The 26,937-nt window shown below is 42.5% G+C and overlaps 1 protein-coding gene and 1 non-coding gene across 3 annotated transcripts in view; one reads left to right on the top strand and one right to left on the bottom strand.

Moving 5' to 3' along the window:
* Nucleotides 1-6,365: 6,365 nt before the first annotated feature.
* LOC132836585 (fibulin-7) overlaps nucleotides 6,366-26,937 on the bottom strand; it is a 45,627-nt gene continuing 25,055 nt past the window's right edge. Inside the window, exons 4-8 of one of the 2 annotated variants that reach the window (XM_060855963.1) lie at nucleotides 25,594-25,719; nucleotides 19,318-19,437; nucleotides 15,775-15,912; nucleotides 13,874-14,012; nucleotides 6,366-7,782 (exon numbers count right to left, since the gene is read on the bottom strand). In XM_060855963.1, coding sequence (XP_060711946.1) covers nucleotides 7,410-7,782; nucleotides 13,874-14,012; nucleotides 15,775-15,912; nucleotides 19,318-19,437; nucleotides 25,594-25,719 — 896 coding nt within the window. In that variant the 3' untranslated portion in view covers nucleotides 6,366-7,409. The remainder of the gene's footprint in view (nucleotides 7,783-13,873; nucleotides 14,013-15,774; nucleotides 15,913-19,317; nucleotides 19,438-25,593; nucleotides 25,720-26,937) is intronic. The other variant, XM_060855971.1, reaches the window with a different exon arrangement.
* Nucleotides 21,479-21,597, top strand: LOC132808405 (5S ribosomal RNA). Its single transcript, XR_009642079.1, has one exon. It is a non-coding gene; the product is annotated as a 5S ribosomal RNA (ribosomal RNA).

Raw genomic sequence — 26,937 nt, 5'->3', positions numbered from 1 at the left:
GAAGTAAGGATCCCAATATCAACACTGGCAGTCCCCACTATAAACCTTCCCCCAGCCCGAAAATTAGCCACGACTCCCTACTTCATATGACTCACATAATTTTGTACCAATATTGTTATTGCTCCTTTTATGATATGAATAATCACTTTGCTGACAGGTCTGTAGTAGGGCACTGTCTCAAACATTGTTTGAAGGTCTAAGAACACCAATTCAGTAAATAGCCTTGCTGTCGTCAACCCTTTCTGCTACCTCTTGTAGGTCACTTTTCACACATGAAAACTGTCTCAAGTGGTTTTCAGTTAATTAAGTATTTTTTATTTTGAGTCACTGTTGCATGTTTAAGAGAGTTTACCTTCAGGGATTCCACATGCTGTGTGTATACAATGTTGGGACTCTGCCTGCTAGTATGTCAGTTGGGGGATGTAAACTGCTACAGACACAGAAACCAGTTACTTTATGATTAAACTTGTTTTACTGTTTCAAGTAAACAAGCCTGTAGTGTTAGTCAATCCCTGATGAGTGATGGTTATTAGAACATTACCATTAACATGGCAGAGTCACTGTTGTAATGTAACAATGGGTTCTGAGCAATGTGGGCTTTGGCAAGATTTGTTGCAGAATCAGATGAGAAGCCCAACTTGATGTCCATCTCATTCCATCTTCTATGCTTTTCACAAATGGTGCAGCAAGTTTCTTGGTAGTCAGCAACAAGTTGTTAATGAAGGGGGATAATTGTTTGTTAAACGCCTTGTTGATGGCCCATTTTCCCTCATTAATATTCAGGTTTCTAACTTACCATACTCATTGTGAATACCAGAGCAGGTACCTGGCAGCCCCAGTTCATTCTACTCTCCAAACAACCTTCATGTTGTACACTGGGCACCAACATCTCAGGGCACACTCCATGGTCACTGGTCACAACCACCTCACATTTACAGAAATTGGCATCAAACATGTACCAACCCCTAATGACACTCATGACCCATCTCCAATCCACTTACAGGATGCTCTGCATTTCAATGCTTCACCTCAGGCTGCATTAGCAACTCTAAGTGTAATGGTCAGGGATACACACCCAGCTTGTGGACTGGACCAGGCTGCATCTCTGAACTCTTTGCTCACAGACATAGCATTCACTCTATCTCGGCACCTTTGCCTTTTTATGTTTTCTTCCCCTGAGCCAGAGAAATAAGGCTCATGTTACTGATTAATTCAAGGGAGCCAGTCACAGTAAGGCAAGAGTAATCTCCAATATCAGTCCAGGGGCCTGGAAGAGTCAGTCAACCATTTGGTCAGAGTTAGGAGACTCTCCAGTTAAGGAGTGAGGAGGTGAATATCAGGCAGCTCAACACCCATCTTCAGGCTTTTTGCTCTACTGGGAGCTGCTTTTCTCCTGGAATAAGATGGAGGGAGATGAAAGTGGGGTGACACACCTGTTACTTTTGGTGCAGGTTGGGGAGGTGCCCTGAGTGAATGAGTAGGCATTGCAGATGGTTAGCAGTGCTGAGGATTGGAATGGAACAACTGAGGAAAGATGCTGAGTTGAGAGTGTGGCTCTGGAAAAGCACACCAGGTCAGGCAGCATCTGAGGAGGAAGAGAATTGACATTTAGCGCAAAAGCCTTTCATCAGGAATGAGGCTGTGAGTTGAGCGGGTGGTGAGATAAATGGGAGGGGGGTAGGGGCTGGGGTGGGGGGGGGGTTGGAAAGGTAGCTGAGAGTGCAATAGGTGGATGGAGGTAGAGGTAATGTTGATAAGTTGGAGAGGAGTATGGAGTGGATAAGTGGGAAGAAAGATGGATCAGTAGGACAGGTCATGAGGGTGGTACTGAGTTGGAAGGTTGGAACTGGGATAAGGTGGAGAGAGGGGAAATGAGGAAACTGGTGAAATCCACATTGAAGCCATGGGGTTGGAGCTGAGAGTGCAATAGGTGGATGGAGGTGGGGGTGAAAGTGAGAGCTGGGATAGGAGGGTGGAGCGGATAGGTGGGAAGTAAGATTGACAGGTGGGACAGTACTGAGCTAGAAGGTTGGAATGGGGTTAAGGTGGGGAAGAGGAAATGAGGAAACTGGTGAAGTCCATATTGATACCATGGAGTTGGAGGAAGATGAAGCGTTCTTCCTCCAGGTATTGGGTGGCGGGGGAGCGGCAGTGGAGGAGGCCCAGGATCTGCATGTCCTCGGCAGAGTGGGAGGGGGAGTTGAAATGTTCGACCATGGGGCGTGTGGTTGATTGGTACGGGTGTCTCGGAGGTGTTCTCTAAAGTGCTCTGTGAGAAGACGTCCAGTCTCCCTAATATAGAGGAGACCGCATCAGGAGCAATGGATACTATAAATGACACACTGAAGTGCAAGTGAAACTTTGATGGATGTGTAAGGCTCCTTTGGGGCCTTGGATGGAGGTGAGAGGGGAGGTGTGGGCACAAGTTTGGCAATTCCTGCAGTGGCAGGGTAAGGTGCCGGGAGGGGACGATGGGTTAGTGGAGGGGCATGGATCTGACCAGGTAGTCATGGAGGGAATGGCTTTATGGAACGAGGATAGGGGTGGGGAGGCAAATATATCTCTGGTGGTGGAGTCCAATTGTAGGTGGCAGAAATGGCTGAGGATGATGTGGTTTATGCGGAGGTTGATGGGGTGGAAGGTGAGGACCAGGGGAGTTCTGTCCTTGTTGCGGTTGGAGGGATGGGGTTTGAGGGCGGAGGTATGAGAAGTGGATGAGATGTGCTGGAGGGCATCATCAACCAATTAGGAGGGGAAATTACAGTCTTTAAAGAAGGAGGCCATCTGGTGTGTTCTGTGGCGCAACTGGTCCTCCTAGGAACAGATGCAGCAGAGGCGGAGGAATTGGGAATAAGAGATAACATTTTTACAGGAGGCAGGGTGGGAGGAGGCATGGTCCAGGTGCTGTGGAAGTCGGGTTTGTAGAAGATGTCAGTGTTGAGTTGGTCACCGTTGATGAAGATGGAGAGGTCCACAAAGGTGAGGTAGGTGTCTGAGATGGTCCATGTGAACTTGAGGTCAGGATGGAATGTGTTGGTGAAGTTGATGAATTGTTCTACCTCCTCGTGGGAGAACGAGGTGGCACCGATGCAGTCATCAATGTAGCAGAGGAAAAGGTGCTGGTGTAACTATCGAAGATGGCCTGTTCCACATAACCAACCAGGAGACAGGCATAGCTGGGGTCCATGCGGGTGCCCATGGCTAACTCTTTCATCTGGAGGAAGTGGGAGGATTCAAAGGAGAAATTATTGAGGGTGAGGACCAGTTCAGCTAAATGATTGTCAGTGGAAGGATACTGGTGGGGACGTTGGGAGGGGAAGAAACAGAGGGCTTAGAGGCCCTCGTCACGGTGGATGGAAGTGTATAGGGCCAGGATGTCCATAATGAAGATGAGCAGACAATAATGAGAGTGGCAGAGCATGAGCCTGGAGTGGGAGGTGGGTCCAGTATCAGAGATAGACAGAGGATGACAAAGGCATTTGCTTTGGCAGACTGGAAAAGCCATGATGTGGAGATGCTGGTGTTGGACTAGGGTGGACAAAGTCAGAAGTCACATGACACCAGATTATAGTCCAACAGGTTTATTTGAAATTACCCTAAACTTTCAGAGCACTGCTCCATCAGGTGAAGTGAAGAGATGCACATAGGTACAGAATTTATAGGCAGAGGGATCATTCCAAGATCATACAGTCACAGAGATAAACAGACCCTTCGGTCCAACCAAGGATCGATGAGGGCAGAACGGTAGATGTGATCTATATGGACTTCAGTATGGCGTTTGACAAGGAGACAGGTTAGCCAGGTTAGATCTCCTGGAAAAAAGGGATAACTATCCATTTGGATACAGTACTGGCTCAAAGGTAGAAGACAGAGGGTGGTGGTGGAGGGGTTGTTTTTCAGACTGGAGGCCTGTGACCAGTGGAGTGCCACAAGGATCGGTGCTGGGTCCACTACTTTTCATCATTTACATAAATGATTTGTATGTGAATATAAGAGGTATAGTTAGTAAGTTTGCAGATGATACCAAATTTGGAGGTGTAGTGAACAGCGAAGAAGATTACCTCAGATTACAACAGGATCTTGACCAGATGGGCCAATGGGCTGAGAAGTGGCAGATGGAGTTTAATTCAGATAAATGCAAGGCGCTGCATTTTGGGAAAGCAAATCCTAGCAGGACTTCTACACCTAATGGTGAGGTCCTTGGGAGTTTTGCTGAACAAAAAGACCTTGGAGTGCAGGTTTATAGCTCCTTGAAAGTGGAGTCGCAGGTAGATAGGATAGTGAAGAAAGCATTTGGTATTCTAAGTAATTCAAGAGTGTCAAAAGATAGTACAAATAGTTTGAGTGGAGTGTTGACAGGCTGAATAACAAGTCTTTGCAAGTGATCACAAGTGTCAAACAGTGTAAGGCGTAAATAGCTGAATAGCAAGTGAAGAGATGACCTGTGAAATGAGGTGTCAATAGCAAGTGAAAAGTCATCCCTTCACTTATTATTCAGCTAGTTACACATTTCACCATTTGACACTTGTGATCACCTGCAAAGACTTGTTATTCAGCCTATTGACATTCCACTCACGCCATTTGTATTATCTTTTGATGCTTTTAAATTACCTAGAATTACTTTGCAATGATTTCTCTGCCTTTAAATTCTGTGCCTATGTGCATCCCTCCACGTCATCTCCGGAAGCTTGTGATTTGAAATAAACCTGTCATGTGACTTCAGACTGGAGAAGGACATTGAGCTGGGCATTGCTCCAGACCGCTGATGGCTTTAACCCAAGTGACCACTTTGGATCATGGTCTCTCATCACAGTCTCAACTGCTGGTCCTCGGGGAAGAGGAAGTCTTGCCTCTATATGTTCTCATTCACCAGGATCTCCAAGTCCCTGCCTGCAAAGCGGGACACTGATTAGCACTGGTTTTCACCTTGTCTGCCATGTTTGAGGCAAATATCAGGATCTGTGTGGGGCAGCCTTTGACTGACAGTGCTTGCCAGGTACCTAATAGGCTTTTAAAGATGGTACCAGTACCAGGGATGCTTGTCAATTCATTGATATCCGCTGAGGTGCAAATAGTTGTGGAAAGGACACATGGTAATATGGGAATCAGACATGAAGGACACCATTGAGTTGGGATAGAGAGTTAATGAGGGGAGTTCAGAATGACTCAGTGAGAACACCCACTAGGCCTTGCAGCAGAAATCCATCCAAAAAATGCAACACAACTTGGACTTCGCAAAAGAAAGATAGCATTCACTTTGTATAGAGCAAGGCCCCACACAGGGGGAAAGGCCTTTGTTAATATCTGAACTTAAAGATTGCATATCTAACAATGCAGCAAACTAACGTCTAGTTTTACACTCTTGGACAGGGCTCAAACACACACCCTGTACCACAACCAATAGCATGATCAGAATTGTAGGGGTAATAATTTTGCACAATTTTCTGCAGAATATTGTTGTCACCTTTTGCTCAAATTTAAGATGAATCCATTGGGCTGGAATCTTAATGTGTTATTTCCCCTCTACCACTGTCTGAACTCTAGCAAGCTATGCTATTGATATCATTGATATTAAATATATAATTTAAAAAACCCATTGACAGTTGCTTCACTGTTCTCTATGTCGACTAACCTATTGTAAATCTTCTTTTCTGTGATAATAAGGGCTGCCATTTCTGGTGGGATAGATTCCTGAAGCTTATCACAGAATCTCATGAGTGTTACCACACAGAATGAGGCCAATCAGAACATCATGTATGCACCAGCTGATCATATGATTTCCCAATTCCAAATGCCCTGTCTCCCAGTATCAGGCAGCATCCAGGGAACAGGAGATTCGACGTTTCGGGCATAAGCCCTTCTTCAGGAATGAAGAAGGGCTTATGCCCGAAACATCAAATCTCCTGTTCCCTGGATGCTACCTGACCTGCTGCGCTTTTTCAGCAACACATTTTCAGCTCCCATCTCCAATAGTTTTCCAAGAACAATAAAAGTGTGAAAAATTATGAAAAAACATTACTTAATGCATTTTCTTCTGGGTTGTTTAATGCTGTCCTGTTGATTAACTGTTTGCTCCCGGTGACTCAAAGCAATTCTGGACGGCAGAAAACCCGACGGCCACATCACTTGCTACTTGCTATTGTATCCCCGTTAGCACAGTGCCCTCCCCTTTTGCCAAAATGGGTTCCATCTACTGCCAGGAATTTCCTTGGCATTATCCCAATGTTCATCATATCAATGGCCAATTTTCCAACAATGTTCACCAATCTCCAATGTCTGTACTTATTAAAGAAGCAACTGCAGTGACACAAAGAAAAAAAATCATCTGCAACTGTGTAATGTGCGACCATCAGCGTGACACCAAGTGCAGTGTGAAATAATTTTATTAAAACAATTGGTAAAACAATGCCTGGCGTCGGAATAAAGAGTTTCTACAAGAAACCATCTTAGAACTTCCAGTGCATATCTATAATTGCATTGATAGTTTTTACCTGGAGACTGCTCCTAAAGATATGGTAAAAATAAACTAACAGCTTCAGACCGTATATGTTGTTATACTTTTATAACAAACTCAGGCAATTTGATGTTGGTCAATCCGTCAATTTTCTATATACATCAAGGCAAGGAACACATCTTGTTAGGAGGTCATGATAATATTTCTCATTGTCCCTCGCTGCTTTCACTAATTGCCTGATGTAGATTAAACACTGCATTGTGTTGTACAGTACACAATAACAGATTAACTTGTTTGCACCAGACAGCCCAAGATTAATGAGAATTCAATTTATTGGTGCTGCCTATAAGGGATACGAGTATACATAGAAACATAAAACTAGGACCTGGAGTAGGCCATTTGGCCCTTTGAGCCTGCTCCACCATTCAATATGATCATGGCTGATCCTTTATCTCAATGTCACGTTCCCACTTAGATATCAAGTAAGTAGCAGGCAGGGGTTTGGTTTTCTTCACTGAATGGTTGTTGTGTATAATGTCAACTCTGACTCTTTATTTCCTTCCAGGAAATATTCTAATTAATTGATGGAGATTGCATTGGAGATAGGACATTTAATAGTGAACAGGAAACTGGAGATCTATAATAAAATGGGGTAAAACAAGCACTGACAAATGCTATGGCAAACAGGGACAGCTATACAAATGCCAAAAGATTTGGGCCACATACAATGACAGAGTTCAGTAGAGTGTTGAAGACTCCAGCTGAGCCTAACATGACTGTGAATATACAACTGAAGAGAAATCGATAATGTAACAGGTTCTGATCATTATATTGTGGCATTTGGACTCGGATAAAGTATCCTTCTCTCTGGGATGTGATCCATAAACTCCCACAATAAAAGTCATAATTCAAACAAATCCCTTGAACTGAAGATTCGGGGTCCCTGAATATTTTCTCAAAATCCATTGGCTGAAATGAAAAGTGTAACCTTTGACACATGCTTGGCCTGGAAAGTGCGGTCACGGTATTCGGACATGTCCACATCCACTTCTACAGTACAAGGACCTTTCAAAGGCTGAACAAGTATGAGCTCACCGGTCTGTCTATCAGAACGCTGGACTACAAACTGCCCTTGATTATTCTTTCCTACAATGCCGAAACGCAGATTATCGGGTCCAGGCCTCCCAGGAGCAGCAGCTGTAGCCATACGGAATAAGGTGACTGGAGTTTTCAGTTTTGAGGGCAATGACAGGTAATGGAAGGAGATGGTCTTTGCTGCATGATGGCAGGATTTGCTATTCATAGGGCATGGGTGACGTTCACACTGACTAGAAAAAAGAAAAGCAGAAGACATATTGCAGCAACATTTTTTTAAGAAAAATGAAATTACAGAAACAAAGCACTTGGCTCAGGTGATCTACACCAATGTTTCTAGTCAACATCAGCCTTCCACCATGCTACCTTGTCTCACCTTATTAGCATTGCTCTCTACTTCTTTGTCCTCATGTGTCTATCTAGCTTTGACTTAAATGTATCTGCAGTATAAATACTGATGAAAATATTGTCAAGAGTCTTACTTTTTAAAATAATACCACGATAATCCTGAATTTTCTTTCATATACCACTCTCCTGGGTTGCCAACTTCTGATGCCACAAGGGCAGAGTTATCTAATTTCTCTTTAAATCATGTGGGCGTCACTATTTGGGCCTATCCCTAATTATGCAAAGGACACTTGAGAATCAATCACATTGCTGAGGATCTAGAATCACAGGGTAAAGACAGAAGTTTCCTACTCCAAAGGGCTTAATTGAATCAGATGGGGTTCATGGCCATTGTTAGGTTCTTAATTCAGATTCCATCATCTGTCATGGTGAGATTTGAACTCTGGTTCTCCAGATTAATAGGTCTAGCAACAACTGCTTTCTCCTCATACAGGCTGATGAATTGGAGCCTGATGATTTGAACAAGGATGAAGGTTTGGACAAATTGTAAAACTGGATGGATAAAATTTGTCAAAAAGATAATTTGTTGACTGCTTAAAGGGCATGGTCACATTTTCACAAATTTAGAACCATTTTCTCTCTCTCAGAGAGATTTGGGAAACTTCATGCATAAATCATTAAAAGCTAGCACAAAAGTTCAGTGGATAATAGGGAAGGCAAATGTAATGTTGGTCTTTATTTCAAAGGGAATCCAGTATAATAGGGAGGTCTGGATAAAACTATATAAAGCACTAGTCAGACGTTAATGGAATACCGTGAACAGTTTTTGTCCCCTTATCTAAGGTAAGAAATACTGGCATTGGATGAAGTCCGAAGAAGGTTCACTATACTTATACCTGGGATGGACAGACTGTCTATGAGGAGAGGATGTGTAGGTTGGATTTGTACTCATTGGAGTTTAGAAGGATGACAGGCATAGAACGTAGAATATTACAGAGTATTAAAGGCCCTTCGGCCCTCGATGTTGCACCGACCTGTGAAACCTATCTGAAGCCCATCTAACCTAAACTATTCTATTTTCATCCATTTGTATTTCCAATTGCCATTTAAATGCCCTGAAGATTGGAGAGTCTATTACTGTTGCAGGCAGGGAACTCCACACCCCTCCTACTCTTTAAGTAAAGGAACAACCTCTGACATCAGTCCTATACCTATCACCCCTCAATTTAAAGCTATGTCCCCTCGTGCTGGCCATTCCCCAATTGAGGAAAAAAGGCTCTCACTGTCCACCCTATCTAACTCTCTGATAATCTTATATGTCTCAAACTTCTTCTCTCTAATGAAAATAGTCTCAAGTCCCTCAGCTTCTCCTCGTAAGATCTTCCCTCCATACCAGGCAACATCCTACTAAATCTCCTCTGAACGTTTTCCAAAGCTTTCGCGCCCTTCCTATAATGCAGTGACCAGAACTGCAAGCAATACTCCGTGCAGCCACAACAGAGTTTTGTACAGCTGTAACATGGCATCAATTCCTCTAACAATAAAAGCCAATACACCATATGCCTTCTTAACAATCCTATCCACCTGGTTGGCGACAGTGGCTTAGTGGTTAGCACTGTTGTCTCACAGAGCTGGGACCCAGGTTCAATTCTACCATCAGGCGATTGTCTGTGTGGAGTTTACACATTCTCCCTGCATCTACATGGGTTTCCTTTGGGTGCTCTGGTCTCCTTCCACAGTCCAGGTGAGGTGGATTGGCCATGGGAATTACAAGGATAGGGTGGTGGGTGGAATACTCCTCAGAAGGTTGGTGTGGTCTCGATGGGCTGAATGGCCTGCTTACCAAACAAGGCCGAATGACAGTTTTGCAGTTTTAGAAAAATATAAAATATGAAAAATCCCAAGATCATAAATAGCACTCAGGTGTACCAAACATTGGCAAAATTAAAAATGGAGCATTTTTAAAAAAATTTCCGTCAATGAGAGATGCTAGGAACTTGAAGCCTCTTGTTTCTTATGCAAATCTGTGAGGGGTTCTCAAGTGCAGGAGAATTCACATTTGTTCTTGTGAAAAAAGGAGTAAATGTTGCACTTTAGTTTGGGGAGCGAAAAATGTCAAAAGACTAGTGTGATGATGCTGCTCCATTAACAAGGTTATTCTGTCCTTGGCTTTTTTTCTCAGTGGCCATAAAAGCAGCGATTCTGAAAAGTGTAGGCTTGAAAGGTTTTAGAGCCAGTTTGATTATAGCTAACAGATACTGCCTCAGGGAAATGGCTTTCAAGTTATAAAAAACACTTGTACAATGCAAGGGAATTAGCCAGTTCTCCCAGCTCAGCTTTTGTCTGGTTTGGTTTGATTTTAGCAAGCAGAGTTGTGAAACTGCTGGACCCAAAGAAGTAGGTCCATGCTGATGCTCCCCTCTCCTGTAAAGCTCTGTGCTTGATTTTACCTTTTGTGCCAAGGAATATTTATGGGGATTTTTGCAAATATTTGGAACAGCATCATTAAGTTAGAATAATCTGTTGGGTTTTTGGATAGGTTAAGTTATTCTGTATTCTGTTCTCTTTTGTTTGTGTTTCATTCCGTAATCTTGTAAATAAATTCTGATTTGTTTAAAACAAAGTGTTTTGACCAGCTGCACCATTCCTGGAATATCCACTTTACACCTGTTTATAACTGCTAGCAAAGTTAGGGTCTGGGCTACTTTCTTGAAATGTTTTGAGGGACTCTGGTCTGGTCCATAGCAGTAGCTAAAAGGACTTCAGCAGCAGAAACTCTCATTCTTGATGAGGTAGTACATATGACATTTTTCTTACTGAAAATATTGGAAGAATTTCCAGAAAGGGATCCCCATTGCAATATCCATTGAGTGCTTTATTAATAATAACCTACTAAGGGATACTGTACACTCAACAAAATGTGTGGATGAAAAAGACTGAGGATTTAAATTGCAGTTAGAGAATGGATGATAGCAGCAGTGAGCTATCTGAATGTTTTATTAAAGAAAAGTGCAAGCTTAAAGAAACTGTAAGGCACACTGGAAAAAGGAAGTTTGGAACTTTAATGTGCAATGAAAAGTCAGGAATATAGGGTTGTCATTTTGTATATTTTGTTTGTCTCTTCTCTTACAGATGCACGTTGATTTATCATTATCGTATATTGATTTTTTTGTGACAGATATTGATTTATTTAAAAAGCAGAAAAAGGGAATCAGTTGTCCTCTAAAATGGTCTGAAGGGAGGCCTGAGACCTAATGGAACAAGGTGATGGGTATATTAATTAATGGTTAACAGGGAGAAAATTAGTTGTATAAATATGGGGAGCCAGTAATCATGATGTGAGTTTTATGGAAATGTGGCTAACAAAATAAAGTCCCCACTAAAGCCTTCACCAAGGCCTCGCAAATATCTTTGCTCTATCATTCACCACATTGCATAACATTATTTGCCTGGCCTCTAGTCAGCACCTTGATCAGAGCAATGAGAGCTGAAAATGTGTTGCTGGAAAAGCGCAGCAGGTCAGGCAGCATCCAAGGAGTAGGAGAATCAACGTTTCGGGCATGAGGAACTCCTGAAGAAGGGCTCATGCTCGAAACGTCGATTCTCCTGTTCCTTGGATGCTGCCTGATCTGCTGCGCTTTTCCAGTAACACATTTTCAGCTCTGATCTTCAGCATCTGCAGTCCTCACTTTCTCCTCAGAGCAATGAGAACCAAGTTTAGGGTTTTATTTAATTCTAGGTATCGTTGATTAGACCAGCGTTTATTGCCCAACACTAAATTCCCTGGTAGTTGGCAACGAGCCACCATTTTGAACTGCTGCGTCCTTGAGCGGTAAGAATGCTCACAAAACTGTTCAGAAGGGAGTTCTATGATTCTGGTCCAGTGACAGTGAAGGAATGGCAATATAGTTCCAAGTCAGGGTGCTCTGTCATTTGGAGGGGATGGTGGTGGTATTCCCAGGCATTTGCTGCTCTTGTCCTTCAAAGTAGTAGAGGTCACAGGTTCAAAAGGTGCTAATGAGAGAAAAATGGGACCTTTTTTTTACTATCTCTGACAGGGCAATATCTGACAACAGACATGTGATGACACGTGCCTTTTGTCTGTCCTGGTTCCCTTGCGGGGTTGGGGTGGGGGGGTGGGCGGGTGCTGTAAAGCTGCAGATGAGGTGTCTGCTTCATGGAAAACGTAAATAGCTTTGATTTTAAAATTAGACAAAAGAAGCAAGAGTGTGTGGAGTTGGGCTCACACCGACCCAAGGTTTTAATTTTGCTTTGGGCTATTGCACTGCAGAGTCGATACACCCACTGGAAGGTAAAGTGAGGATGATCAAGGGTGCCTTGGATTCCAATATCTGTAGCAGAACTTAGGTATTTCTTTGGGCTGGTGAATTATTACGTGGGCATCTGTCACCTTTGCATCAACTCTTTAAAAAGGGTCAGCCTTAGAAATGGTCCTTTCATGGGCTCAGAGCTCTAGGGTCTTTGTGGACGCCCACTCAAACTGATTAGGCATGCACTAAGTTTATTCATTAAACACGAGGACGATGTTAGAAAAACTGTGTGCATCTTTTGCACTATATAGATTCCCGGAAATGTTGATCACCAATAATGGGCCATTGTTTACTAGCAGGGAACTTGAGTATTCCCTAAAGTCAAATGGTATTCGAAATATAAGGACAGCTCCATACCATCCAATGGTCTGGCAGAAAGAGCAGTCCAAACTTTGAAGGCAGGCTTAAAGAAACAGCCTACAGCTTCACTAGATACCAAACTGTCCGGGTTCCTATTTGATTATAGGACCGTCCCCTCATGAAACAGCAGAGTTGTTAATGGAGAAAAGACTCTCACCAAGTTAAACTTGATATTCCCAAACCTCGTGTACGGGATGTAAAGGCGGAGTGGGGGGGGAGCAGTGAAACAGCATGAAGAATGTCAAATCTAGACACAAGACTCTGCTAAGGGAGACAGACAATTTATTTCAGGGATGAAGTTTCGCACAGGAATGGCCCTGTATGGATTAGGGGCATAGTCGACATGAGGTCAGATCCAGTGATGTATAAAGTTCAGGTTGGTACGATGTCTTGAACAAACACGTGGACCATATGAAAACTGCAAACTCACAGACAGCACAGGAGCAAAACGTGCCCAGCTCCCCAACAGCCATTCTGACTGTTCCGGAGCCGATGGGTTCTCCCTCGCTGTCAAGCCTTGAAGATACCTTAGAATCCTAGATGGACATGGTGGATATCACTACATCGACATGTTTGCCGTCTGAAGAAGAGAACCAGTTTCTTCTTAGATACTCTAGGCACAAGAGGCAAGCTACTGCGCATTACACATTACCCGTATCAGAATCAGAGTTGGAGGAACCTGACCCAGTGCTAAAAAGTCCCAGGAGGAGCTACAAAAAAAAAGCAGCCTATGTCCTCACACTCACAGGGGTAGGAAGGTAGTGATTGTAATGAGGCCTGCCAGGTGGACCTCATAGAATATGAGTTCCCTGATTGCAGCTGTTAACCTGGTCCAGACATTCTGTCCACTCTGGGAGCTGGTTCTGAGGGAGCTAGATCAGTGTCAAGGACTCTCCATGTGTAAATAAATGGTCACTGGGTAACAAGATTTCAGCCTCTGTGGAGATATTTCAAAAATATAGATTATTTTGTTAAGTATCTCAATAGAAGTTAAGGTTATGCCATTTCTTCTTTTTTGTTTATATTTTAACTGTGGTGTAAGAGTGAAATGCTTAAAGCCTAGTAGTCAAATCGCTTCTGAAATGCAGCACCTTACACTTGTCTTTAAATAAGATAAAAGGTAGGATCTAGATGAATTCCTTGAAAAGTTTTGAGAGGGTTTTGTCTCATCCAAAACAACTCAAATTGTCAGAGCTGGATAATGGATGCACCTGAATCTTAAAGCCACAATATTCTGAAAGCAAGGCATGACTGAATATATGAATTCATGTGCAGTTTGACTTACAAGGGTGATGTTTTAACATAGCTGGTATTCCCACGTGGCTCCGGACACTGTGGGTTAACACATTGAAATCCTCCTCCTGTATTGATACAAGTCTCCCCTGCTGTGCAGTTGTGTTGCAATGTCGCACATTCATCTACATCTGCAGACCACAAGTGAGAGCATGTTTTAAACACACCAAACAGTCTTTGAACTTTTATAAGCGGTGCCACCAAACTTAGTATTTTTGTAATAATTCTACTTAATTTCAACTAACACAATTTAATTTCACGCAGTTCATTGTTATCTTGTACTTCTGCCCATGTTTCATCCTCCCTCTTCATGTGACATGTGGGTGTGATTTTCCCAGCTTCTGAGTCTTTGACTGGAGACCTCTTCCTGGCATTTGCCAAAGTTTTTCTGAGTCAATTGATAGGAAATGCCTTAGGGTATTTAACCCTATCTCTTTTGGAAAGTATTTTAAACTCATTTGGCACTCACGCAGATACTTTTTATGTGTGTTTTTCTTGTGGGCTCAATTCAAACCCCAAAACTCAACATCACTGGCTTGAGGTCGGATAGTGTTGATTTCACTTGGCTTCTCACATACAACTAAAAAGAAAAGAGATGGATGACCTTATGTGTTCTATTGTCCAGATGTTCGTACGTTCATAAGATATAGGGGCAGAATGAGGCCATTTGGCCCATTGAGTCTGCTCCACCATTTGATCCTCACCCCATTTTCCTGCCTTCTCCCCATAACCCTTCAACCCATTACCAATTCAAAATGTCTAGCTTGTCATTAAATTTACTCATTGTCCCAGCATCCATTGCACGTTTACACAAACTTTTGTAAAGCCAGTTAATATTTGACACTTGTTACTAACGGATTTCCATTCCTTCATCAGTGCTAAACCTCTTGATCTAACAGCACAGTTGAGACATTGTCACCACATACATATTTGGAAGGATGCTGACTATCACCTTGTCAAAGACAAGTACAGATGGTCAACAATACACTGTTTTCAAGAATGGGTTAATGTAATGGTAGGATTGAAATGACATCTTCAAACCAGACCATTAAAGGTTAATAATTAAGGGTTATTTGGATCTGACAACGAGCAGTGGAAAACAGGCCGATTGCAAAATCAGCCTGTTTTCACTGCAGGGTAACCATATGACACTGAATTGTCTGAGTGAACTGTCCAGTTAGACTTCATGCTGAACCACTTGGAGATTTTTTTTGTATAATGGAATGGCTGGAAAAGTGCTACATGTACCATGAAATGATGACACAGCATGTAGTCTTAGATGCAGATTGGTTCTAATATCAGGGACTTTGCCCACTTCAGTGGACTTCACCTCGGGCTGGGATTTGCCACTGTAAGACAGGGAGACTTGGTGTCAACTTGACACATGTATTATTGACTATTGGGCTTCACCTCAGGTTAGGATTGGTGAAGGGTGCCAGGAATCCTGTGTTCTCCAGACTAGCCGTTGTAAAGTGGGATCTCCAACAGGTAGAAAGGCACGAGACTCATAGTCAATAAACATTTACTGCTTCACACAATTTACAGCTATATATACATTTAGTGCTTATTTTGCATTTACCACTTAATACATCAATTTACTGCTTCATATATTTACTTTCTTTTTGTATTTTATGCAACATTATACAAATTGACAATACACATGACACACTAACATTCAACAATTGAAAAAACTCCAAAAAACAGGGTCTCAAAAACAAACATCTCAAGCTCCCCCATACTTAATATATTTATTGATTAATATCCACTTACTATGTATATTACCATTAATAAACATATTAATTTGGATCACTCAACCTGTAGAAGTTTTTGTAACATCCCACTGAATCCACTAACAAAGCTTGACAGTTAAAAGCCAGTGGGGGAGCTGCTTACCAGCACAGCTCCTTCCATCGTTGAGAAGTTTGTATGCAGGAGGACAGGTACAGCGGTAGGACCCAGGGATGTTAACACAGGTGTACATGCAGAGTCTGGCAAGCCCATCCAGTTGGAAAACCTCGCACTCGTTCACATCTGAGCGTGGAAAAATGAAAAGCATTACCTTCAAATGAGTGTCTGTAGCACACTGGGTACAGCCGAGCTCTCCCAGTGGAATGCTTACAAATTGAATTGGCAGTTGCGAAGAACTTGGACAAATACTCCTCAGTGTTCAACTCTCAGGAAAATAACCCTGCAGCACCTGTGGTTTCTAACCTGAATGGTTATATGATCACACAGGCACTGGGCAGCACAGTTGCTCAGTGGTTAGCGCTACCACCTCAGCGCCAGGGACTCAGGCTAAATTCGCTATTGGGCCATTGTCTACGCGGAGTTTGCACATTCTCCCGTGTCTGTGTGTGTGGGTTTCCTCTGGGTAATGTACTGGCGTGGACAGAAAACTGGTTAGCAGTCAGGAAGCAGAGCATAGGAACAGGTCATTTTCAGTCTTGAAGGCAGTGACTAGTGGAATACTGCAGTGATCAGTGCTTGGGCCCCAGCTATTCACAAAATAAATCAAGACTCTGGATAAGGGAATTGAGTGTAATATGTTTAAAGTGACTGATAACACAAAGCTGGTGAGAATGTGAGTGGTGGGGAAGAGGCTTCAAGCTGAGTGGGCAAATAGATGGCAGATGTAGTATGATTCGGCTAAGTGTGAAGTTATCCAGTTTATTACAAAAAACACAGAAAGTCACTGTATTATTTAATTGGCAGTAGACTGGGAAATGTTAATGTATGAAGGGACTTCAGAGTCACTGAAAGCAAACATACCTGGTCAGCAAATAATCAGGAAAGAAAATAGTATGTTGGCCTTGATTGCAAGAGGGTTTGAGGACTGGAGTACACCAGCAAGGAAGTCTCATTGTAGCTGTGCAGGACTTTGGTAGGATCACATCCAGAGAATTATATGCAGTTCTGACCTCCTTATTCTAAGAAAAGAGATACTTTCCACATAGGGAATACAGAGAAAGTTCGGCAGATTGATTCTTGGGATGGCAGGTTTGTCGTATGAGGGGAGATTGGCTGAACTGATTCTGTACTCACTTGAGTTTAGAAAATGAGAAGGGATCTCACTGAAATATATAAAATTCCCAAAGGGCTGGACTGACTGGATGCAAGAATGATGTTTCTCCTGGCTATGTGAGGGCGCTATATCAGGGAGCCACAATCTCAGGGGTGGGACAGGCCATTTTGGACAGAGATGTGGAGGCATAGTTTCATTCAGACAGTGGTGAACCAGAGAATTTTCTACCGCAGAATGCTGTGGGTGCATAGAAAGAAATAGATTTATCAAGAATAAGTTTGTCAGGAGTATGGAGACAGAATGGGAGTATGGCACAGAGATGAAGGATTGCCATGATTATGCTGAAGTGGGTGCGAGGGAAATAATGACCTACTCCTAATCATATTTTCTGTGTGTCTCTGTTTCTAAAAGAAATCTCTTCATTTCTGCTCCTGTTCTTTTACCAATTATTGTAAACATACTGTGTGGCGAACAGCTCTTCTGCTACAGTTGCTTCCTAGTCACTCTTCACAAATATAACGATGACTTTTCGTGATGTAGAACATGGCTATTAAATCCCTCTTTCACCTCTCTGCTCTCGAGACAGCCAGCATTTCTAATCTAACCGCATAACCGGAATCCAGTGAGACAGCTCTAAGTCAAGTTAGTCTCATTCACGAAGGCCTTGATATGTTTTTTTCAAAAGGTTTAGCAGGAAATTGTCTTTTTTTCCCCATGCTTCAGCCAATTTGGCTTGACATCAGAGTACAGAAACATACAGATGTGGTCTGAGGCGAACTGATCTGATGCAAAATTATTTTTATTTACACAATTAGTAATAACTTTTAACAGAGGTTACTAGTTGGTTACGTTTGAGTTCTGTTGTAAAGGACAAGCCACTAAGAATGGAGGCCAGCATGATGAGCAACATGTTCCTCAATTGCATTATTCTGTTCCCTAGGATGGATACTTTCTAATCAAGCTTTTCAGAGATGCTATTACGTACAGGTTTAGTTCCATTGCACTGTGCAGTGAGGCAAATGATTCCTCATCATAATGGTATTTATAAAAGATCCATTATTTAAATCACAGGTTTTAATGCGTGTTAATGGCAAATCAACTCAGCTGACCCTAAAACATGTCTGAGGCTCTGCCTCTGCTTGGTTTCATCTGCAAACCCTCTCTATTCCCCATATGATCATCCTGCATTGCGGTCTCAAACTCATTTCCTGCCCATAGAAGATTATCTATGAATTCCGCCATATCCTTTGGACAATGTGGTTAATGTACACTCATGAGTACAAGATCTGGAGGCCTCACACCGTCTCCTCATCAAGAATAATTAGGGATAGATAATAAATCCTTTCCCTATCAGGTACACTGAGGAACCATGTTCATTCTGTTTTAAAAGCTTTGAGCTAATCAATGTGAAATAAAAACTCACATAATCTTTCGCTAGCACTCCTTTGGTCAAGAGAGACCCTGCAGAACAATGTGGAATGAAAACCAACCAGTAGCAAAGAATGGAAGTGTTGCAAAAATTAAGGGGATGGTGAGATATTGTCAAAAAGAGGGAGGTTTTGAAAAGAGAGGGAGAAGTTGGAAGACTCAGGAATAGGGTTGGAAGACATAGTCTAATGGCTGACATGAGAGATAGCAATGATGGAACAGAAGTAGGGGGAAACCAAGATTTATTAGGTGTAAAGACAGTCTGTGTGATGCTAGCTCCTGGAGTGGGTTGGCAAGACGGTCTGCAGCAAGACCACAGATCAACTGAAAGGCAAGATGAGGCCATTAAGGTCACTTTACTGGGGTTATGGTCAGTCAACAGGGAGTGAAATGAACAGGATAATGTGTTGTGGAACTTGGAAGGTGCAAAATATAATTTTCTGAATAAGCCGTGATTAATCGATGATGGAAATAGGGAGGAGGCCATTGAGTTGGGAAATGGGAGTGTATAATTTTCAAAGACAGAGTAAAAAACAGGGTCGGTGATAATTGTAATTTAACCGCCATTAACTTATGGTGGCATGGTGGCTCAGTGGTTAGCACTGTTGCCTCACAGCACCAGGGTGCCAGGTTCGATTCCAGCCTCTGCAGACTGTCTGTGTGGTGTTTGCACATACTCCCTGTGTCTGTGTGGGTTTTCTCCAGGTGCTCCGGTTTATTCCCACAGTCCAAAGATGTGCAGGTCAGGTGAATTGGCCATGCTAAATTGCCCCATAGTGTTAGGTCAATTAGTCAGAGGGGAATGGGTCTGGGGTGGGTTACTCTTAGGAGGATCGGTGTGGACTGGTTGGGCCGAAGGGCCTGTTTCCATACTGTAGGAAATCTAATCTTACAATAGAAGTAACGTTTGCATATCTGAGAATGTTCTAGCAATTTGTGCGCTCTGCACACGACCACATGTTATTACGATGAGCACATGCACATACCTTGGCACACACTGTTCTCACTGCTCCCACTCATATGGAAGCCAGCATCACAGCTGCAGTGTTGGGTTCTCTCCACCTTTGCACAACGGGGTTTCCGATTAAAGGACAGCTCACTCCATTCTACAGCAATGGGATGTGGGCCGGGGGGAGGAGGGGAGAAGGGTGGCAGACAGGAAGAGGAAGTAACATACCAGAAAAGTTGCTTGCACTGCTCTGTTTTCAACAGGTCACAAGTAGTCTGTAATTGCAACCTGGGGAGTCAAATCTCTGCTCTTGATAAATGTCAGAAAAACAAAAGGTATGGCATAAGTACAAAGGCTTTAACTAAATTTAATGATTCCATCACACCACGTTTCTATTTATTCTGGATTCTGGTTTTGATACTTGTTTTATTTGGAAAGGTGTCACTCAATGGAGAACATAAGTTTACAATTTCCCCGTGTGACTCTGTCAGGCTTCAGTAAAGTGTTATTGAGCAGACACCTTGCCCTTTGCAAAACACATCTGTAATATTCTTTGAAAAGGCCATGACAGGAATTCTTCCAATTGGTCTGCGCAGTATTGAGCCAGGGGAAACCAAATGGGTAATAACTAAAAGAAGTTCAACTTTACATTTTTGTGATTTTTAGGAACTTCAACAACAAACAACTTGCATTTGTATAGTGTCTTTAACGTAGCCAAAAGTCCCAAAGCATTTCAGAAGGACATTATCGGATTAATGTTCAAACAATAGGAAACAGCTGATTCTTTTTTGCAGGTCGCCTGAGTTAGGAGCTTTCCCAATTCGGCAGAGCTGCCTCAGTTTACAGGACCCCCACACGACCAGGTTTTGACTCCAAGTAGGCAAGGACCAGATTGAGCTGAAAATGTGTTGCTGGAAAAGCGCAGCAGGTCAGGCAGCATGCAAGGAGCAGGAGAGTCGTCATTTCGGGCATGGGCCCTTCTTCAGTAACCTCACTTTCTCCTTCCAGGACCAGATTAAGTCTGGTCTGTTGACCCCAGAAGCACAGTCTCGGTGGCCAAAGAGGCAGGTGAGTGCAAGGTGCCCTATTGGAAGGCACAATTTGATCCTCTGGGAATGTGTCCCAAATCTTTTTGAAGCTGTTAGGTCCTCCAGTGCCCACTCTGTACACCTCATTAACATTCCCTTTCAGGTCAGGAGATGAGTTACTCATTGCAAAATTCTGAGCTTCTAATCTGCTCTGTAGTCACGGTATTTAAATAGGTACATCACCTTGATGCCAGTTTATGCCCCCATACTTCCCGTGCCCTCTCATAGCTTCATGTTAACTCGATAACCACTCAATGGTATCCATCATAGACATATCTCATACAATGTCATACAGGTCGTTCTGTTATAACGCACATTTCTTCAATGTGAATTCACTGCAACGCTATTGATGAATTGGAGATGCTGTTTCTAAGGCGTGAACTTTTAAAACATATGGTGGCTGTAACGTGTTTACATCACCAACACTTCAAGGTTGTTTCTAGAGTGTGATCTTTCTATTATGTGGGGTTGCGTTATAGAAGAACTGACTGTGTAACTGTTGCTCATACACATCTGATAGTGACAGCAACTCCTATTCAGGAAACTCACTGAAAGGTTTTAAATCTCCTCAAATGATTAATCTCTTATAAAAAAGAAAACTTCTATTCAGACCCCACCTCCAAGACAACTAATCCTTTAATAGTCTCTTTAAATCATCAATCAAAATGTGAACTCAGAATACCTTGCTACGATAATTGTAGTTTTCAGTGCTCAGCCAAGCATCCATAGTAACTTAAGTTGAGCCCTTGGGAATTGTCAACAAAGTTCTCTATTGAAACTGTACAGACTGCAATATTACTGTAAGATGTAGAAGCAGTTTTAGGCCATTCAGCCCGTCAAGTCTGCCCTGCCATTTGATGAGATCATGGCTGGTCTGATACCCTCAGCTCTGTAGAGATTATAACGAGGTCAGTCAGGTTGATATGAGTTCCCTGATTGGGGCTGTTAATGTGGTCCAATCAGGGAGCCCTAGCTGACAGATATAAACATGAGTGTCAGAGGTTTTGTTCGCTCTGAGAGCTGGCTCTGAGGGAGACATCAAGTGTCAAGTGTTATGCATGTGTAAATAAAGAGTGATGCTGTGATGGGAAAAAAGAATACACGAGTGCCGCCTACGGCCATACTAGTCTGAAAACGCCCGATCTCGTCTGATCTCGGAAGCTAAGCAGACTCAGGCCTGGTTAGTACTTGGATGGGAGACCGCCTGGGAATACTAGGTGCAGTAGGCTTATGTAAAAAAAAACAAACATGAGTGCCATAAATAGGTCCAGGCAGCGGGCCGTGGAGGGGGTCGTTAGGGCCAACCGCCTTCCCCTCTTCAGTGGTTGCATCCGAGCCAGGGTGTCTCTGGAGAAGGAGCACGCAGTGTCCACCAACACCCTTGAGCTGTTCAGGGAGAGGTGGACACCACAGGGAGTGGAGTGTATTATTTCCCCCTTCAACTCTGTTTTTATTTAAGCCCTGCCTTCCCCTTCACTGTTTGATCATGCAGCAATGCCCTCTGAGAAGGGCACTGCTTGTCACTGCCCACTCGGGTGTTTCCTTTCTTCCTGGTAGTAGGATATAAATAAAGATTTACAAACTTGTTGTTCTTCACTGTGTCTGACACCAACATATACACGACATGGGTGCCAGGGAAAAACAAGCAAAAGAAGGGAAAAAAAAATAAAAAAAAAACAGGAGTGTCAGAGGTTTTCTGTTCACTCTGACAGCTGGCTCTGAGGGAGCTGGGTCAGTGTCAAGGACTCCCCTTCTGTAAATAACACATGACTTGGTGACAGGATACTGGCCTCTGTGGAGTTATTTCAAACTCCATTTTCTTGCCTTTACCCGATAGCCCTTGATTCCCTTGATGATTAAACATTCCACCGATTCACAATGCTCTGATAGAAGAAATTCCTCCTCATCTCTGTCTAAAATGTGCGACCCTCTATTCTGAGATTATGCCACAGACTCTTAACAAGGGGTAACAACCTTTCTGCATCCACCATGTCAAGTCCTCTAAGAATCTTGTAGATTTCAATAAGACTACCTCTCATTCTTCTAAACTCAAACGAATCCAGACCCAAACTACTTAACATGTTCTCACAAGAAAATCCTTCAGTATCCAGAGTCAGCCCGAGTGAACCTTCTCTGAACTGCCCACAATGCCAATTTATTTTCTAACTCTCTCCAATTGGCCTGTTTCCAAAGCAGTCAGGCTTATTCATTTTTAAATTTCTTACTGACAGGTTAAGCACTTTTTCCATTTTTAAACAGCCAGGGATATTTTTTAAAAAAGCCTTGCGAATGTGACATTTAAAACAGACTTTCTTCACCATTCCTGAGCTTTAACATCTGCTCCATCAAACTGTGACTCACTCTCTGGGTCAATGTGCTTGAACCATGCAAAATGGTGTCTACTTGAAGGTCGTGTTGAATTTGTGTTTGTTACGAAAATTGGATCTGTTAGGAATGGGAGTGGACTGTTACAACCAGACCCCAGTCTCGGAAAATCAACTAAGTGCCCCCACCCCTAACATCACAAAAATATCCAGCAGTTCATCAAAAAATTAGGTTTTGAGGGGCATCTTAATGGATGAGAAAGACGCAGCAGAGTAGGAAGGAATTTCAGAACATTGAGCTGAGACAGAAGCCATAGATATAGATTTGAAGAAGGGTCACTCGACCCAAAACGTTAACCGTGCTGTCTTTCCACAAATGCTACCACAAGTTTGTCCAGCAATTTCTGTTCCAATTTTGTGACAGATTTGACTTGCTCTGTGGATCTTGCATGATCAGAGGGCTGCAGTTTGCAGGATTACTCACTGCCTTCGAACTTTTAGGATTGTTGACATTCTGGTAAGGATTCTTTGATAAAGAAAACTGACCAAACCTAAAATATTTATTAACATGCCTCTGCAGCCTCTTGGAGAAAGTGAGGACTGCAGATGCTGGAGATCAGAGCTGAAAATGTGTTGCTGGAAAAGCGCAGCAGGTCAGGCAGCATCCAAGGAGCAGGAGAATCGACGTTTCGGGCATGAGCCCTTCTTTAGGAATGCCATTCCTGAAGAAGGGCTCATGCCCGAAATGACGATTCTCCTGCTCCTTGGATGCTGCCTGACCTGCTGCGCTTTTCCAGCAACACATTTTCAGCTCTGCAGCCTCTTGACTAAACACAGAGAGGATGAAAATTCTTTCAATGGATGTTAGCTACCTCTTACTGCAAAGCACGCTCATTTTTTGCTTTGGATTTTTCTGAATGCAAGTCCTACCAGAACCAAATCTAACCTGACATTTCAAAATTGTGCTGAGGGAGTGCTGCATTGTTGAAGGTGCTATATCTTTGTATGGGGTATTAACTCAGGTCAATGTTAAAAACCCACCTCACTATTCCAAAGATGGTCAATATTCATCCCACTGCCAAAATCACTCAAATATCACTTCTTAACACATTGTTGTTTTATAGGACTTCATTGCAACTTTACAAATTGTCTTTTTTTTTCTAGACTACAACAGGCATCAAAACTGGCTGTAATGTATTTTGGAAAATTCAAATGCTGTGAAAGGCACTATGTAAATGCAAGTTTTATTGTTCTCCCCTAAGGTTAGGCGAATTTTAGAAGTTAACTTTGTAAAACAAATGGATTCTATCATGCACTGATCAAAACATATTTGTCCAGGTTATTATGTTCCTGAGGATTTAGATGCTGTCAATATATGTAATGGATAATTAAACAGTCAGGCATCACTGTAATATCCCTGATGAAGGGCTTTTGCCCCAAAAGTCGATTTTCCTGCTCCTCAGATGCTGCCTGATCTGCTGTGCTTTTCCAGCACCACTCTAATTTAGACTCTGATTTCCAGCATCTGCAGTCCTCACTTTTGCCCATCACTATAATATCCAAGGCTATCTCTCAGCAACAAAACAGTGGCGCTTAGGACCACAAAATGAACTCCCCAGTTGTTTATTTTAAAAAGATAACATTTGAGTTACAACATAACCACGTTCTACTTTAACCTGCAAAGTTAGTTGGAATCACACAATATGAAATGCTCCAAAATCCTCTTGCTCACAATAATTGGTTAGTGATTTTTTTCGTAAAAATAGTAGTGACAGGGATTTCACAGAAAGGTGCCAACATTTGGTTCCAGTATCACAAAGAATTATTTCACTTTAATGGTCATAAATTACAGTTTAGTATTTAAAGGAAGAAACCTTAAACAAACCATCGAGTAAGGAAGGAATATTCTTTCAATGCAATCTGGTCTAGATTTGAGGAGGTGATGACCTTGTGGTATTAGTGCTAGACTGTTAACCTAAAGACCCAAGTGATGTTCCAGGATCTCGGGTTCAATCCTGCCACGGTAGATGGTTGAATTTAAATTTAATTTTAAAAATCTGGGATTAAGAGTCTAACAATGACCGTGAATCCACTGTTGATTGTTGGAAAAACGCAACTTGTTCACTAATGTCGTTTAGGGAAGGAAACTACCATTCTTACTTGGTCTGGCCTTGACTGCAGACCCACAGCAATATGGATTACTCTTTACTAAGCTCTGGGCAGTTAGGGCTGGATAATAAATGCTGGCCTACCCAGTGTCATGTTCATCCCATGAATGAATAAAAAGACACTCTGAGGGTTTTTTGCAACAAAAGGTCAGAAATCAGAATTAGGCCTGTAATTCTCACCTGGACAAAGTTACCGACAGGAACAGCAAATGTGATACCCTCAGATGTAGGAGCAGAGTTAGATCATTCTGCCCATCGAGTCTGCTTTACTATTCAATAAGATCATGGAGTAATTATAATCTCAGAGCAGTATATTACTGAAAAGGCTATTCGGCTATTCAGCCTTCTCATCCTGCTCTCCAATAGTTTGTTTATACATCTCAAACGAGAAGGAAAGAAATATTATTCACAGTACAGGATGACGTTCCCTGCAGTGGAATGTGCTTGCATCCCACACAATAATAACACCACTTCAAAGGGAAGCTCCTGGAACAGATTCCACATGGCTTTTCAAACAAGTCAAAACCACAGCATGTGCAAAATTACTTCATAACAGAGCAGAAAATGCTTTTCAATTATTAGGTCGATTTTTAAAAAAAACGTTTGGCTTTCTAAAATCTTTCACAGCACATTTTCCATGTCAATAGGTTTGTTCCTCAACTTTCAGTATAAAGACATACTGTTCTCACCTACTCAAATCCAGACAGTATTCAGCCTCCACACTATTACAAACCTGTCTGTCCCGGATACTGACAGTGGCGCCCCATCCAGTTGTTTGGGCAAGTACACATGTATTGGTTCACAGCATCCACACAGATCCCTCCATTCTGACAGGGGTTACTGGCACATTCATTAATTTCTATGAGAGAAATCAAACAGAGTTGAAAAAAATGGGTAAGCCAAACACCACAGTCCAGATAACATTTAGATGAATTTTAAATCATTTCCTTGGGATGTAGATCCCAGTAACACTTATTAACTACAGAATCAATGAATGATGCAGCAAAGAAGGGGTCATTGGTGCATCATTGACCATTGGTGTCAAAAGAACACAGCAATTGATTCCTGTCCCCTGCCTGGTTCCTACAGCCCTACAAATTCTTGCCCTGCCAGTATGCCTTTTGAAAGTTATTTATGCAAAAAACTAATGTCAGCCATGCTAACGTTATCCTTGAGCCACTCTGAAGGATTCATTTCTGAGAGAGAACCTAAGTACAGTTACTACATTTAAAAGACATTTGGATATGTATATGAATAGAAAGGTTTAGAGGGATATGGGCCAAATGCAGGCTATTGGGACTAGTTCAGCTTCGGAAACCTGGTCAGCATGGATGAGTTGGACCGAAGTGTCTGCTTGACTGTATGACTCCAGTCAGGTCTGCTCCGAGCTGCTGTAAAATCTTTCAGTCTCTGGGTCTTCTAAACTAAATATCATCCTTGATTATCCTGAACTGAAAACATGATAATGGCCTTCAATATTTATTCATCTGTCATGAACCACCATAGTATAAAAAACAATTTTTTTTGAGCGCATCACAGGAGTCTCCAGCTACTTCATTTCTGAAGAATGCTGGATTAGGCCCCTGTTCCAAAAGGACTGTCATGCCTTGTTTTATTGTAAATAAGACCCAAACACTGTTCTCAAATAAACACCTTGTCTATGAAAGAATTAAGAGGTTTGTACTCACCAGCTTTGAAAGTAGGCTCTATGTGATCAGTTACACATCCCATTGTGGACTAACACAGCCAACTCTTTATGTTTCCCTTTTTTGACTAATACAGCTGAATCCCTGAATATAATTCCAGTGGGCTGGGGTGTTCATGAGTATTGATGATGTGCTACACAATGCACAACAGGTTCCCGACCATGGGGTCATAGTCTGAGAGGCCTACAGTACAGAGAAAGGTCCTTCAGCCCATCGAGCTGACCTGCTTCAAACATTCCGGGAGCTTAATCACAAAACTTTAACCCACTGCAAATTCATCTTTGCCTCCTGCCCACCCACTAAAGATTCTGACCCTCTGGTGTCCCACTGGAAGTTGGGACTACAGTTTTCAGCCAAAGTGGAGGGATTGC

The sequence above is a fragment of the Hemiscyllium ocellatum genome, chromosome 3 (genome assembly GCF_020745735.1).
Source record: "Hemiscyllium ocellatum isolate sHemOce1 chromosome 3, sHemOce1.pat.X.cur, whole genome shotgun sequence".
Lineage (NCBI taxonomy): Eukaryota > Metazoa > Chordata > Chondrichthyes > Orectolobiformes > Hemiscylliidae > Hemiscyllium > Hemiscyllium ocellatum.
Note: the sequence above shows the minus strand (reverse complement) of the source record. Positions and strands in the feature narration are given on the sequence as shown.